The 16174-nt window shown below is 39.3% G+C and overlaps 1 protein-coding gene across 3 annotated transcripts in view; it reads left to right on the top strand.

The window, feature by feature from the left end:
* Positions 1-16174, top strand: part of stab1 (stabilin 1) — a 167453-nt gene that overhangs the window by 64870 nt on the left and 86409 nt on the right. For all 3 annotated transcript variants that reach the window (XM_062544711.1, XM_062544710.1, XM_062544712.1), the window contains 3 exons: positions 1995-2190; positions 11144-11245; positions 12714-12759. In XM_062544711.1, the coding sequence (XP_062400695.1) occupies positions 1995-2190; positions 11144-11245; positions 12714-12759 (344 nt within the window). The remainder of the gene's footprint in view (positions 1-1994; positions 2191-11143; positions 11246-12713; positions 12760-16174) is intronic.

Here is a 16174-nt window from a genome sequence, read left to right as displayed (position 1 = left end):
AAGTGCTAACAATAATAAAGAAATATGATTACCTTATTTGTTACCATTGATGACCCTTCCTGAAATGTATATGTAATGTATTTCCAAATCTAAGCCCATCTTATGCGGAAAGTTGCCTAATAGACTGCAACACGAGCAAACCAATGGATAAACAGGCACCTCCAGATTGCAAAAGACGCGTCAGCCAAGGCAGAGCGCTCAAACCTCGTGCCAAATGTTTTTATTGGTTTATTAAGTAGCCTAGCCTACAAGCAGGCGAGTTATGACAAATTGAGTGTGAGGTATAATTTGCTAACACACAAAAAAGATATTGGAATGAGATGGCTAGCTGTAGTAGCACTTAGTCCACTGTCTATAATAGCCTAATTTAGAGATCGTTTTTTTTTCTTTTTAATCGACTAGCGAAAACTTTGATCGGTTAACGTGGATACGGTCAACCATCGGTCAAACAGTCACCGGTTAACATCCCTACTCCGGAGGGCTGTATTAGATTGAGTGCCACTACAAGGTGAAACAGCTCGATGTCGGCAGTATGCCTAGTTCTAAATACAAGTAGGCAACACGAAATGTTACAAATTGACATGACCGTATCAAATATGATGCTTAATAAGCTAATACGGCTTCATGTTTTCCGCTTTACAGTGACACACGGTGGCATGTTTTCCGCATTACAGTGTCACACGGTGGCATATTTCCCTATCCATGAGGCTACATTTTTAAATAGTGGAAACTATATATAATCACCCACTTTGAGTATGGAGCTTACCAATTGTGCATCTTCAGTATTAATTTGACTTGAAGTCATAATCCCAGAGCATACTTCGTTCGAATCTGTCCGTATCTTTCCAACTTGAAGTCATCCATACATTTGCACAGACGTCTGCACTATTGCCGAGCAGCATAGTTTATATTCTCCTGTCTCTTGATTCGTTGGAGATTGACGTTGTTAAGCCAGTACAAAAGGTGTCAGTCTACAAAATCGTTACCATAAATTGATATTATCAGAAGCAGCTGCCAGCGAAACTTTCCACATCAAGCATGTCTTGACTCTTTATAAACAAACTTCAAAGCAAAAGTGACATTTTGTGAAGTAATTTTTTTGTCAAGCTATGTGATGACACACCATTTTACTGTAGGCCGTTCTTTATTCGGTTCCCCTTGCTTACGTTTTCAAAATGAAAGACTGGTTGGTGTTTTTTCTGGATTTAAATGGCATTCAGAAGGTCAATGAGAAAGTCCATGTTCCACGTTTTCACATCAACCTAAATTAAGGAGGTGGTGGATTAGTCTGGTTCTTTTTTAAATAAATCATGCCTCTTTCATAAGGCCGCCTTGATTTCGAACTTGTGCAATGTGGGTGTGTCAGAAGCTGGGAAGTCAGAATATGCATGAAATAGAAGTGCGCAACTGAAATGCATTAAAAAAAAAAAAGCTTACGTGCTGTTTACCTTCGAAAGGGAGAATTCCCTCCTGTGTGTTTACATGGTATTTTTTAAAGCGGAATTCATTTTTATTCAGAATTAAGTTTGTTTTATTCAGAATTAAAGCTCTCATGTAAACGCAGCAATTTGTATTTCCATCCAACTCTCTCATGCTCATGTGAACTATTCACATAGATGCACATATTTGGGTAACACTTTACATTACAGATCAGTAATAAGTGGGTAATGTTATGGTAATATATATGCAATTTCATGGTAATCATATTTTTAAACAACATATTACAAATAATGAATGTGTAATTTCTAGACAATTACTGTGCAATTACATACAACAGCATTGCAATGCAAATAACTTGGTTTAAGGGTAAAATAAGTAAGGGATAATGTATAGATCGCCGGTCATTATCGGAAAATAATTCCCGACAGGATGAACAGAACCCCAACGCGCAGTCGGTACATGTAAATGTACAACACTTATGATAGATTTGTGATAGATTTATTTTGATCATATTTGTACACTGCAAACCTGATACCTTTTTTCTTTACACACAGGATCACTCATGTTGTCCAGGCTATTATGGACATGAATGTTTTAAATGCCCAGGAAAGATAGACAATTGGTGCTCTAACAATGGATTGTGTATGGATGGTGTGCAAGGCACTGGAGAATGTAAATGTAATGAGGGATTTCATGGGACTTCTTGTGAAAAGTGTCAGGTAGGACGATATGGAAGTGATTGCAAGTCAGGTAAGATTGATTTCCTTCTCATTCACACCAATGAATTAGCTTATTCATGTTTTTATACTAATGTTTGCATCACCCCAGCAGTTACAGATGGTACGGGTTGAGAATGCTCCTTTCGTTGAAAGCAGTTCTGTATAGACATTGCAAGTTTTCATGGTGATCATCGGCGCAGCTGTAGCTGATTGTGAAAGCCGATTGGAAATACATAAGTGTTGAGCGAACGTTTCAACTATGTTTGCCATGGTAGACAAAAACACTCAAATAAAACAGTAGCCTAAAAAATAACTGTAGTGCGTAATGGACACGGCTCTATATCCTAAATAATTTTCGAGGTTGGCCATTCGTTTTGGGCACGAATGAATGGGTTTGCCCTTAGTTTAAATGGAGGCCGGGGAGAGCGCACGGCAGCTATTGCTATGTATGGAGCTGGCTTAACAAAGTTTCGTGCGTTATATATATATATATATAGATTCCTGCATGCTGCATTACCGTGATCCTTAGCCTACCTTGCCTTTTATCTAACAAACGCAAAAGCTGAGATTGTTGGAAGGACTAGGCTACTCAACAAACTTGTTTTTCGTTTTTGGGAGATGTCGTTATCGTTTTGGATTGTCGGATTTTTATACTTATTGTTTGGACTTATGGACAATGAACTTTGAGGGGTGGTTGTTAGTGCTTTACAAAGCTTTGTGTTAATAAGTATCGATCCTCCTTCAGCTCACTGCGCGATGCAGTTGCGCACTAGTGGCCACAAACTCATTATCTGTTTACGACACAATACAGTGTGATATTTGTGTTTTTCGTTTCTTAGATTTAATGCATGTTTGACATGTAAACAGGCCTTCTGCCCGTTAACTTAAGGCCTCCTTTTGCATGGGGTTGCTCGCATCCGCCCGTAACCTTATATTATGTGCGTAGTGGCAGTATACTCTTGATTATAATAAGAGGCAAATTGTTACAGGACAACCTAAACTGACTTCCCCAATGCTTCCCCGCAGCACATTTCATTTTAAAAGCATATAATATAGAATGAATAAAGTCTATGGACTTGCTATATTAAATCCAGTAGCCTAATAATTAGGCTATGTGCCACGTCCGATTTCGCAAGTGATGTAGTAGGCTACATTTAAAAATCGACAGCCGTCTGTGAGACTATCCATTAAAGCATCATGAAGAGCAATTGTCTTGTGCGATCATTCCCCCTCCCCCACACTCGTCTAACCAGTTCACTTAGACATTAAAGCAATAGTTCGGAATTTTGGACATAGGACCTCATTTCCAACTTAGTCGGGATGATATAGGTCGGTGAAGACCATTTTCAGTGAATTTCTGCCCTTCCTTGAGTTGCAGCGTTCATCTCGTGCTAACCTAGGTGCTGAGATAACGCAAGTCAACGGTAACATCCAGCCTGCCACTGAAAACACTCCACCGCACACCCGAGACAAGTCAATTAAAACGTCAGACTATCAATGCACATGCCTGTGTTGATAGAACAATGTTAAAAATAAAACTAACCTTGCATCGCATTGCAATAGCCTACTTTGTTCCCTGTATGGCAGTGGCGGATTGATATTGAGAAACTAGTCCCTCAAAATGTAATAAATCATTGAGTTGCAAGGTTAGTTTTATTTCTAAAATTATTCTATCAACACGGACATGTATATCGATAGTCTGACGTTTTAATTGACTTGTCTCGGGTGTGCGGTGGAGTGAGCAAGACTGTTGTTGATGTCAGACTGATGTTACCGTAGAAATGCTTTAGCTCAAAACCAGCGTTAGCAAAGGGGGACGCTGCAACTGAAGGAAGGGGCTAAACGCGATAAAAACGGTCTCCACCGACCTATATCACCTCGGTAAAGTTGGAAATGAGGTCCTATGTCCAAAATTCCGAACTATTCCTTTAAAGCCTATCTATATGCGGCATTGAGGACGACTGCCTCCCCCCCCCCCTCTCTCTCGACAGACACTTGAGCCTGACACTAATTGTGGTGTTCTACACACAGAGATATTGCTTTAATAGTTTTTGCCATCCTGATTGGTAATGAGATAGTGGAGGTCTCTGATTGGTCTGTTCTTATAAGTATAAATACGAGTATCCGCCTACTGGGGTGCTCTCTTGAAACTGCCATGTTGGCTAGTGATATAGTGATGTGTTAAATAAAAGATACTTATTCTTCGAGCTGCTCTACTATTCCAGTTGTCTGCTTAAACAGTTACTTTATTACTTTATTAGTGTTCAATACACGACACTAATTATGTAAATGTAGAAATGTGTGTGTGTGTGCGCTGAACCACGAATTCACATATTAACTTTTCTTTTCAGCAGATATTGCAAACATAAAAAAATTCGCCAAACTGAGAAAATCTTTCATTTTGGGTGGGTTTTGAACATTCTAACACAAGATTCCATTCCGCAACAATTCAACGTTCTAAAATTCTATGTGGAATTCAATGAACCCAGACATTCTTTAGAATGTTAATTTTCCAACACTCCAAACACACCGGTGTGACCATAGATATATATAGGTAGATACCGCATTGTCCGCTGAGTTCTATTAGAACGAACGTGGAATACGGCCGCCATATTGGTAGGGGCAACATTCCCCCGTAAATGAATGGAGACCTATGGTGAGCTGAAGGAGTTTTGGGCTATAAAGTCCTCATAACTCATAAATATTTCAATCGATGGGCATAAATTATATGTCATGGTTACAAGTAGCTAAACTAAGTTAAGAAAACAAAAAAATAATACTATTTACGTGGAGAAAAAATAAACATTTTGATGAGATCAATTCAAAAGACACACAAACTCATTAAAATATATTGTCGGATTTATTTAAATATTTGACATATAATCGTTTCATTAAAAAACTATGACTTTTAGCCGTTTTGATGGTTTAAAATAGGAGATGCCGTCAGTTCTGCCACTTCGAACGTTACCATTTCACTACTACTGCAAGCTGTCTGACAACCAACATACAAATGACGGCATTTGACAACAGTAACAGGACACAGATCATACGGATATCGTTTGACAAGTGGAAACGTTTACCTTTACATTACCCCAGAAAATGGAAGGTTTAACAATTCAATAGGGCAAAGAAATTGACACTTTTCTGAAGTTATCCGGTCCTGGACCGGCTTACGTTACGTTATGCTATGGCAGCAATGAGCTAACAGGTAGGCTAACTTACTTTCATAAAATTAGACAGGTTAAGGCTGTATGAATACTATTATAATAAAGTGACTACATGAGTAACGTTACGTTTCAGAATTAATTTGCCTTCAATTCACAACAAAACCATAGTTAACTGACGTGAAATTAGCCTTGCCACACTAGTCAGTACTATTAGCCAACTCAAAACCTGTTCTCTACAAGCCTTTATAAGACTGTCAAATGCAACAACAGAAAACATAAACGTGCGATTTTACATGTACAAGGCCATTCCCATATGGTTAGAAGGCGCTACGATTTGTACAAAGCCCACAGGGTCTGTTATCCTATCATTTCCACTCAGAGACACCTGTTTCTCCATAGGCTTCCATTGATCTATCGGTCGACATTGCCCCTAGCAATATGGCGGCGCTCTTGCCGTACGTTCTAGAGTCCAATGCGGTGTCTATGTATATATGTCTATGGGTGTGACGGTACACTCATAAAGGTGCACTATGAGATCCTTTTTGACGTCACTTCTGTTGACGTTCCATAAACACCAAAACAAAACAAACGCAAGGTGCACAGGATTTTAGAATGTTCCTTGTGGAGTCGGAATAAATTGTTGCAAATCCGACATCAGCGTTCTATAATTCCCCCTTCCGTCGGACTGACTGTCAGCTGAGTTATAGCCAGCCTCTGTAACTTGCTAACTTTAAGACCGTTCATTTGGATAACAACGAGATACACTTACTCACGTAACCTTCGGCTGTAGGATAGATTATTGAAACACGTTCTGCACAAACATTTCGTTTTCCATGAACTTGTTCCATTAAGTCTAAGTAGTCAGTCTTTTTAAAACACTGCTAGCTGGTATAAAACGAGTGGAAAAGCCAGGCCACAGGCAGCCCTAGGCAAACATACCAATGATTTCCATGCAAACTGAAAATCGGACGAGGAGTTGTGTTGGATTAATCCATTTACAGTTAGCGATTACAGTGGCAACTGGAAATTATGCATTCATTCATCATGTCACGGGCAGACATTTTTTGGGGGGTGTGAGGTCTCTGTTAAACGATTTCCCCCCTCTTAACCCCCCATAAATACCAGTGGCCTAGGTCTAGTGAGGGAAATTAGCTTTATTTGTTAAAATATGACGAGGAGGATCCCAACGAATTTCCTTCCACAACATCGGAAATCCTTAAATAAACAGTCTGATAGTATATGGCGCTGCCATATCCTACTAAACATGCCTTAAACTTCGTCAAACTATTTTAAGTCCCGACTCGACTGTATGTGGCCTCGACACTTTGCGCACAGTATACTACTGTAGGCCTAGAGATAATGAAAGGGCGATGAGCGAAATCTTTAGCCTACTGTCTATGAACGACACAGCACAGCAGCCAATTATGAAAAAGACGGATACCGTAAGACCAAGTTAAGGATACGCTAGGCTGTCGTGGTTAGTAGGCTAGGCTGTCTGTCAATGTTGCAGTTGAGAGAAATAATATGGGCTACAATGAACCTATTCTCTCAAGTCAGTCGACAACGAAAGATAGGTAGGCTACAATATGATGCAATCGGATCGGTCTTAAATTAAGCTTCTTGCAAACGACCGCTACAGGCATCAAGCTTGTGTTTTTTTTGTGCTTTCACAGACTGCACAACAAGCTTTCACTGGAGGCAGCATGCGGCGTGTTTTACGATTATGATTATGATCTGCTTCTTCATTACTCACAACACTTGTTCGGTCCTGTTCTGGACTCCCGTTTGAAAAGTAGGCTTATACTGCGTTCATGCACCTCGGACCTTCGGAAATTGCTGACCTCCGATAGCGGAAAAATGACATGAACGCTGGGTCGGGTTGGATTTTTTGCTCGGAGACTCGTGCGGAAGTTTTGTGCCCCGAGGTGTCCGACTTGACGTCACTATCATATTCTCCAACCACGACGGCCTCCCTTGCAACAACACAAGAGGTGAATTTCACTGTCATTACCAATAGGCAAGGTAATTTGTCACTAAATTAACAACACAGATAGAAACACTCGCCCAAGACATTTTCCTTCTTGCTCAACCATACTAAGCACTTAGTAAGCAGTTGTAATAACGTATTTATGCGTTTCCTGTATTTATTTTCCGAACTGATCTCATGAACACAATTTTTTCGGAGGTCGGGACTTTTTAAAGGCGGGTCCTCCGAGGTTCCGGGCTGCATGAACGCAGTATTATAGCCTAGTGGTTGTCGTACCATGTTACTTGACTTAGCCTAGGCCATAGTGATTGGTAATGCGCCAATGGCCGTAAACAAAGGTTACTTAGCCTAGAAAATAAGAAAAAAGATGATAAGATAACGTAGCTAAGTTAGTTTGCCTGCTAGCTAGCTTAACAGAATCTCCCAATGGGAATTGATGTGATCTATTCACCAGCGCACATTATCTGACTAAGTAAAGGCCTATGCTATTACCTCCTTATTCAGTGGAAAGTTGAAAAATAATAAATCGTGCCTTTCACACGGCCAGATCTTGCAGTTCATTACCGTGTAAACAAAAAAAAAACAGCTGACAACGGCAAAAACAGCTGTTTAGGTGTTATGATTGAACTGTGTCTGAAATGTTGCGCTGAGCTTACCACAGTGGCGCGCCTGACGTCGAACTCAGAGCTTCATTCTTTTGACGTAGGCTAATAACTGATCAATCTGGCTCTGTTCTAGAATCTTTGGTTTGTTATTGTTTTGGTGCACATCCTGTGCCCCTATTGTTGTTACGTTTGTTTTGAGGATCACAGCCCCTGTGTTGCCTTTTGATATTGGGTTTTTTCACATCGTATTCAGTGGACAGACAGCAAGCTGATCAAGGGGAGAAACATACGATTTGAGATACAAATGAAATCTCGCTAAGATCAAGCAGGATCTCATAGTGCACCTTTAAGGGTTAATAAAACAATGCCTTTTGCCTTGATGGGTTCCGGAGAGGTTCATGGAGTGGGTTTTGAACCCCGGTCGCCGGCGTGCGGTACAGATGCCTCAACCAGTTGCGTCACAGCTCGAGTCTTGTTACCTTCACGCTTAGCCTACATTTTAACACTTGCCAACAAATATAAGGGGGGCATGTATGTGGGTATGTGGGGCAGCCGTGGTGTACTGGATAGGGCAGCCGTGGTGTACTGGATAGGGCTTCGGGCTTGTAACTGGAGGGTTGCCGGTTCGATCCCCGACCAGTCCACCACGGCTGAAGTGCCCTTGAGCAAGGCACCTAACCCCTCACTGCTCCCCGAGCGCCGCTGGTTGGGCAGGCAGCTCACTGCTCTGGTTGTGTGATTCACCTCACTGTGTGTTCACTGTGTGCTGTGTGTTCACTAATTCAGTTAAATTGGGTTGCAGAGAACTGAATTTCCCTCACGGGATCAAAAAAGTATACAAAAAAATAATAATGATAAATAAAAAAATTAAAAAATAAGGGATTCAGTCAGTCGAGTTTATTTATTCGCGGCATGCACTTGAAACACCGATCAAAAGTTCTGACATGTTAAACTGACGTTAGTCATTAATTCACCACATGATAAAATGCTGTCATATAGCTTGACGCACAGTAGCCTACGGTAGTTTATGCCTATCTCTGAATCAACATGAACATGCATACCGAGATCTATATAAGTTGCTAGAAATTTATTTTGCGGAGCTAGGCCTACTTGTCGATGGTTACAATGAATCACCCTCACTGCCCTATCGCATATCTGACCATCCATACAATGTTACAAAATGCGCGATCTTCTCCATGCATGTAGCCTACGGTTATAAGTAAAGTGACAAGCATAGGCATGTATTAAAGTGATTTCTGTTTCTTATTTTCAGTTGTCAAAAGTTGTGGGAACAAAATCTGTGATAACAAGTGCTGGGTACATGTACCCAGCGTCGCCTGTTAAAATGAACATGCCTCCGTTGTAAAATAGCCTATAGGCCTACACATTTCTAAGAATTCCTAGCATATAAATGTTGCCTAATGTCCATCTTGTCCATCTCTTTCGTTTTCAACTTGACAATAATAGCCTATTCACGGAAAAGCGGTCTTGTAACCGTAATGAATTAATGAATTAATCTAAGGTTGCCTATCGAGTCTTTCAGACTATTTCCTTCTGATAGGCCTATAGGCGATTTTCTAAAACCATTTTCATTCATTTCAACAATGGTTTATTGAAACGTCGTTTGATTAATTTCGCCAGTCATCACCTTAATTTCAATGATTAAATGAGACGGATATGCGGTCTTCATCATTAAGGGGGGGGAATTCTCCCATGCGCGTAGGGTGCGTAAGTCCAAAAAAACGCTTAACTACGCGCATTTCCCTCTAAGCGGATTCTGCCATCCACTTAAATCGGTCATTAACGCGTGGTAGAGAGAGTTGCGCGTTTTGGGTGGAGCAACCCCAAAATCTGGGCGTTTCTTATATATACAACTCTTGCGCGCATTCTGCCATGGCTTAAGCACTTTTCCAGCTTACGCACTCTGGAGGGCTGGAATAAGGTTGAGCGCCACTACAAGGTGAAACAACATATTGCTCATGTCGGCAGAAGGCCTAGTTCTAAATTCATGTAGGCAACACGGAATTTACAAATTGACATTACAGTATCAAATGTGATGCTTATAAGCTGATACAGCTTCATGTTTTCCGCATTACAGTGTCACACGGTGGCATATTTCGCGCCATTACCGTCACTGGCTTCATAGGTTGCATTGTTAAATAGTGAAAACCCCGTTATAATCACCCACTTTCAGTATTGGATCTTACCGATTATGTATCTTCAGTTTTAACTTGACGAGAAGTCATAATCCCATAGCATACATACTTCGTTCGACTGTCCGTTTCTTTCCAACTTCACTGAAGACATCCATACATTTGCACAGACGTCTGCACTATAGTGGAGCAGCATAGTTTAGGCCTATTTTCTCGTCTTTTAATTCGTTTGTAATGGAGATTGAACTCGTTATGTCAGTCTCTCTACTGTGTTCGAAGCTGCAGATGTCAGTCTACATATGTCTTAGCATAGATAAATTGATATTATGCGAGGCAGCTGCCAGCGAAACCTTTTTGACAACTGTGAGTTTTTGAATGATAAATCTACACACCTCAAACACGTCTTGACTCTTTGTAAACAAACGTCAAAGCAAAAGTGAAATTTCGTGAAGTAATTTCTTTGTTAAGCTATGTGATGACACCATTTTACTGTAGGCAGTTCTTTATTCAGTTCACCTTGCATACGTTTTCAAAATCAAAGACTGGTTGGTGTTCTTTCTGGATTTAAATGGCATTCAGAAGGTCAATGAGAAAGTCCACATTCCACGTTTTCATATCAACCTAAATTAAGGAGGTGGTAGATTAGTCTGGTTCTTTTTTAAAATAAATCACGCCTCTTTCATAAGCCCGCCTTGATTCCGAATTTTCGCGGTGTGGGTGTGACAGAAGCGGAGATGGGAGAATCCGCTTAACAGAGAGGCGCGCAACAGAACCGCGTAAAAAAAAGCTTACGCGCAAATGGGAGAATTCCCCCCTTAATGCAGTTGAAATGCGGGTTGAAACTTTCTGCCACCCGGAGTCCCGCGGCAAAAAGTGCATTCTCAACCCGTACTCACTGTGTATAACTAACCAAACTCTAGGGTAAACACTCCATACACATTTGTTTATCCAGGGCATCAAAGCTGATTTGATGATTTGAACTTTGTAAACAGTAGTTTGATCTGGTTATGTCCCTCTTGGATTTCAACACTTAGTTTGTGTTTTTATTGTGTTTTTGCTGTTACCCCTACAGAGTGTAAATGCAACCTGGCAAATGGCAAATGTATGGATGGAATAGATGGTGATGGGACATGTGTCTGTCTTAAACACTGGAAAGGAGAAAATTGCACTATTGGTTTGTATAACTATGACTAAATTTCATATGTAAGGAAAGTGTCTAGTTGTAATAGACCTCTGCAGTTTGCCTACAAAAACGAACCAAAACTGCCATCTATGCCCATATAAGGAGATCCGGGTGTTTATTAAAACTAGCTACCTATGGCAAGTTGCATTGTAAGTTAGCTCTGGGGTAGCAAAGATCAAAGTGTGACGACACAGTATCGACTCAGAGGACAAAATTATGTCGAAAATGTCTTCATTTCCAATTTCTTTGTCCCCGCGAGAGTTTAACTGGTGTGATAATTCAAAAACCCCATGTTATTTGGGTATCTCAAGATACCTGATCTCCTTATTTGGGCAAAGATGGTAACTTTTATGTTGGCAAACTTCGGAGGTCTTAGAAATGTGTGGCGTCAAGTTAACCTCAACATATTATATCTTTCAATTATAAGATGATTTGATATGTAGATGCATAAGCTATGACTCTTTTCAGAAACAAACAATATTATGCAATGTGATGTAATAAGGCCCCAAAATGCAATACCGTTATTAACATCTGGGAAAACCCTTAACATGGTGCAATTTTACCAACGTATGATTATGATACCATACTAGCAACATCGAAGATTTTGGAGGATGGTATCCAGGATTTTGCTAGGGGACAGTAGCCCCTTTTCCATTAAAAAGTTATATCGCTTAAAAATGATGCGCATCGAAAAGTTAATGCGACACAGTGCATCCAGAATGTTGCAGGGATGGTATCAGAATCTTAAAGGTGAACTAGATGCAAGTTTTTTTTAGCTTAATTTGCCTTAACTGATCAGCTTCGGAATCATTGGAATGTTTTTTTTTACTTATTTTGGGTTGAGCGATGGCTGTCTTGCCTCCCCCTACCGCCTATGAGTGGAAAAACCATGCTTGCAAGTTTGTGCCACCGAGTTGGCACTGACCAACAGAGAGTCTCCAGCTTCGCGGTCATGCTCATGAAAAGACAGATTGACCGATTGAGAAGTGTTAAATATACACGCTAAAGCTAAGTCTGCAGAGAAACCTGCAAGCGTAAAACAAGCAGAAACAGCAAAGAAATCACCAACCCTGCATATTTCCTCTTTAAGTTGGTGAAATTTCACCAATTGAACAAACATCAAGGATGTTTTGAGTGCACCATGTGAAGGGTTTTCCTAGAGCGCATCACATTTGTTTAATTTCAAATTTGATTTCCCATTCTAAATTTTGTATTCCAATCTATCCTATTCTAGAAATTAAGATCGAATAGGTAGGCTGTAAAAGACTGGGGAGTTACTGGGGGATTATTTCAAAGAATTGGGTTGACACAAGGATTTGATTGATCTGTTTGTGTACTGTACGTAAATGTAATGGCCACAACTGTAACATGCATGTGTAACTAGGCATCCTAAAAGTCCATGCAATTAAGTGGGTTAAATGTTTAGAATGATTTTTCTTCTTTCATTTTTGTCTTGAAGACATTGGGCAAGATAAGTGTGAAGGAAAATGTAATGACAACGCCAAGTGAGTAATAAAACACTCAGGAATCGGCAAACAGTGAGTGTGTTTACATGGACATTAATATTCCGATATTAACCCGGTTAAGACAATATTCAGAATAAGATACTCCCATGTAAACATCGGTAACACGGCTCGCTAATAAGGTGGTAATTGTATGGTAATTTCCATGTAATTTCATGGTAACAATCCCTTGTTACCACTTGTTACCACTTATTACCAGTCATTTCTATGCAGTTTCTAGTGCAATTACTTTGCTGTTTCTAGGTAATAGCAATGCAAACATCATTAATTAAGGTGGTAATTTCTATGGTATTTTGATATCATTTTATGAACAATCCTTTGTAGCCACTTATTACAAGTTATTTCCATGCAGTTTCCAGTGCAATAACTCTGCAGTTTTTAGGTACTAGCGATGCAAAGTTTCATTTTAAGTATAATAAAATGGTAATTATTTGAAACTTTACTTGTTACTCGTTAATTGTTTTTGTTTAGTTACATGACAAACAAGGAGGTAATTTCCAGGAAAATACACAGCATCAGGGCCGTAAAATACATTATCACTTATTTCCACCCAATTACTTAGTTATTAGCCTACTAAGAAAGAGACAAACCAAGTCATTGTCGTAGTAAGCTGGTAAAGAAGACGTTATGTGCCTGTAACTAAACTGGAACAAGTGAAGTAATTTTATGGAAACTATGGTATCAGAGCTGTAAAATGCACTATTGCCTCTTCCTATTTAATTACCTAGCTGTTGTTAGAAGAAAATGCTTTTCTTCAGCGTGTTGGTTCAGGGAGAGAGACGGACACAAGGATTGTGTTAAGAAAGACGGTTTACTGGTTGTAAGACAGAGAGTACAGCAATCACAATGGGCTGCTGGGGAAGGCGTTCCTCCAGCTCACAGTTACAGCTAAGGTTTTATACTTAGCTGTTATCAGTCTCTGGCCTATAGGGCCAGTGCATACATTGTTGCTACTCTGGGCTGGTTCCCAGAGTATCAGCGTTTCAGAGTTAGTGACATTCTGTTAGGACATAATGTTAACTCATATTATTCTAACACTGTGTTGATAAACCCATCAATTATCCTTATTTTTTAGTGTTGTTTTTGTTTAATTACCTGAAAAACAAGGAGGTAATTACCAGGAAAATACACAGCATCAGGGCCGGAAAATACATTATCACCTATTTCCACTCAATTACTTAGTTATTACCATATCTGATCTGAAATAGGCTATTTGGTAGCCTACTGACATTCAACACACAAACACATGTTGAGTACGACCTTTATTACTTTATTCTGCAAAAAAAAAGAAAGTTAACATTTAACATGCAACATTTAAAGTAGCCTATTAGTCAACGAAATATTATAATATTTTCATCTGTAACAAACACGTCACCTCTGTAGCCTACCTGTATGAATGTTTTGGTAGGTTTAGGGTGCACTGCAAATAAAATATTTAGCCTACTGTTTCAGAATTTGATTATGTTGTTAACAAAGTTAAGGTTGTGCTCAACATGTGGTTGTGTGTTGAATGTCAGTACACGGTAACCTATTTCAGATCAGAGATGGTAATAACCAAGTAACTGAGTGGAAATAAGTGATAGTGTATTTTACGGCCCTGATGCTGTGTATTTTCCTGGAAATTACCTCCTCGTTTTTCAGTTAATTAAACAAAAACAATAAGTAAATCCTGGACTATCATTTCAAGAGCTAGATTCATTTTAAATCATTACCATTTTATTAAACTTAAAATGAAAGCTGTTTGCATCACTATTACTTAGAAACTGCAGAGTAATTGTACTGGAAATTGCATAGAAATGACTAGTAATAAGGGGCTACAAAATATTATTACCATGAAATTACATAAAAATACCATAGAAATTACCACCTTAATTAATGCTGTTTGCATTGCTATTACCTAGAAACTGCGGAGTAATTGCACTAGAAACTGCATGGAAATTACTTGTAATAAGTGGTAACAAGGGATTGTTACCATGAAATTACACAGAAATGACCATAAAATTACCACCTTATTAGCGAGCCGTAATGTAAAGTGTTATCTAAACATCATTTTCCGATTACCTTAACCGGAATAAGGTCATTTTCGGGAATAAGCACAACCGGAAAAAAATAGGTGGAGTATTCCGATCATATTCTGGTTATTTAGGTCCATTCTAGACCTTGTAAAGACCTTATTCGGAATAATGACGTTCTTTTGGAATCTTCACGGTATTTCCCGACAATTTGCATTATGGCAAATAACAACAAACTGTTTGACGGCCCATGGTATTTCTTCTGTCGCGACAGTTAAAGAAAAGAAAAAGACCTTCTGGCGGCAAACTTTTCAAAGTTATTTATAAGCGAAGCCTCAGAAAAGATGTCGAGAATGAAGAAGAAGGTAGGCTACACTTTGAACAAGGGAAAGAAACACACGTTAGACAGCATAGTAGTGACATATGTGGTAGCTTAGTAGTGATAAAGTTACTATGGAAACATTCAGGGAAGGAGCGTTAGAACTTTAACTAGAAATGCAATTCCAAGGAATTACCAGTGCATGAAAATGTAAAAAAAGGTAGATATGGTTACTAAGGTGTAGCTAGGGTAAACATGGTGGTTGCATCGTTTACAGAGAGTTGATAGTGTGAAGGTAGACAGTTTAAAGCTGAAACATTCCAGTTCTAACTTAACTAATGATTTCTATTCATGTTAAAATGTTGATTAGCTAACTTAGCTAATGATTTCTAGCAGTTGTGCTAAAAATGCTAATTATGTTAGCAATGCTAACTTTACTAACAATGCTAACCAGGTTGATTAGCTAACTTAACCGATGATTTCTAGCAGTAATGCTAAAAATGCTAACTATGTTAACAATGCTAGATTTGCTAACAATGCTAACCAGGTTGATTAGCTAACTTAGTTGATGATTTTTTGCAGTTATGCTAAAAATGCTAGCTATGCTAACAAAGCTAACCATGCTAACTAGATAACTTGCTAGTGAGGACTTTTATTTTGAAACATTTGTTGTTAGGGTATCCATGGTGGCCACTATCAGGAAACAAGAAGTTACTGCAGTATAATCATGTTGGTTGCTATGGAAACGGTCATAAACGCTTAATTTTAATGGTTGCTATGTTGGTTGCTAGGTACATGGAGGTTTCATGTAGTTGACTGGAGGCATAGTTGATGATAACTGACAGTTGGAATGGTTGAACAGTTAAATAGTTGAGTAGTTTCAATGGTCAAATGATTTAATAGTGTATTATTGCAGTGAGGACTTTTATTTTGAAACAGTTGTGGACAGAGGAAACAGTTAACAGGATCTGTAGTCTTAATGAGATTGTATGCTTAAAGCCTGAGACAGAAGGTGCCTCTCATATAGCGTTTACGCGTCCTCTCTCGCTCCTCACTGATCTACATA

This window comes from Sardina pilchardus, chromosome 9 (assembly GCF_963854185.1).
Source record: "Sardina pilchardus chromosome 9, fSarPil1.1, whole genome shotgun sequence".
NCBI classification, from domain to species: domain Eukaryota; kingdom Metazoa; phylum Chordata; class Actinopteri; order Clupeiformes; family Clupeidae; genus Sardina; species Sardina pilchardus.
The sequence above is the reverse complement of the archived record's forward strand: the minus strand, read 5'-3'. Positions and strand labels throughout refer to the sequence as shown.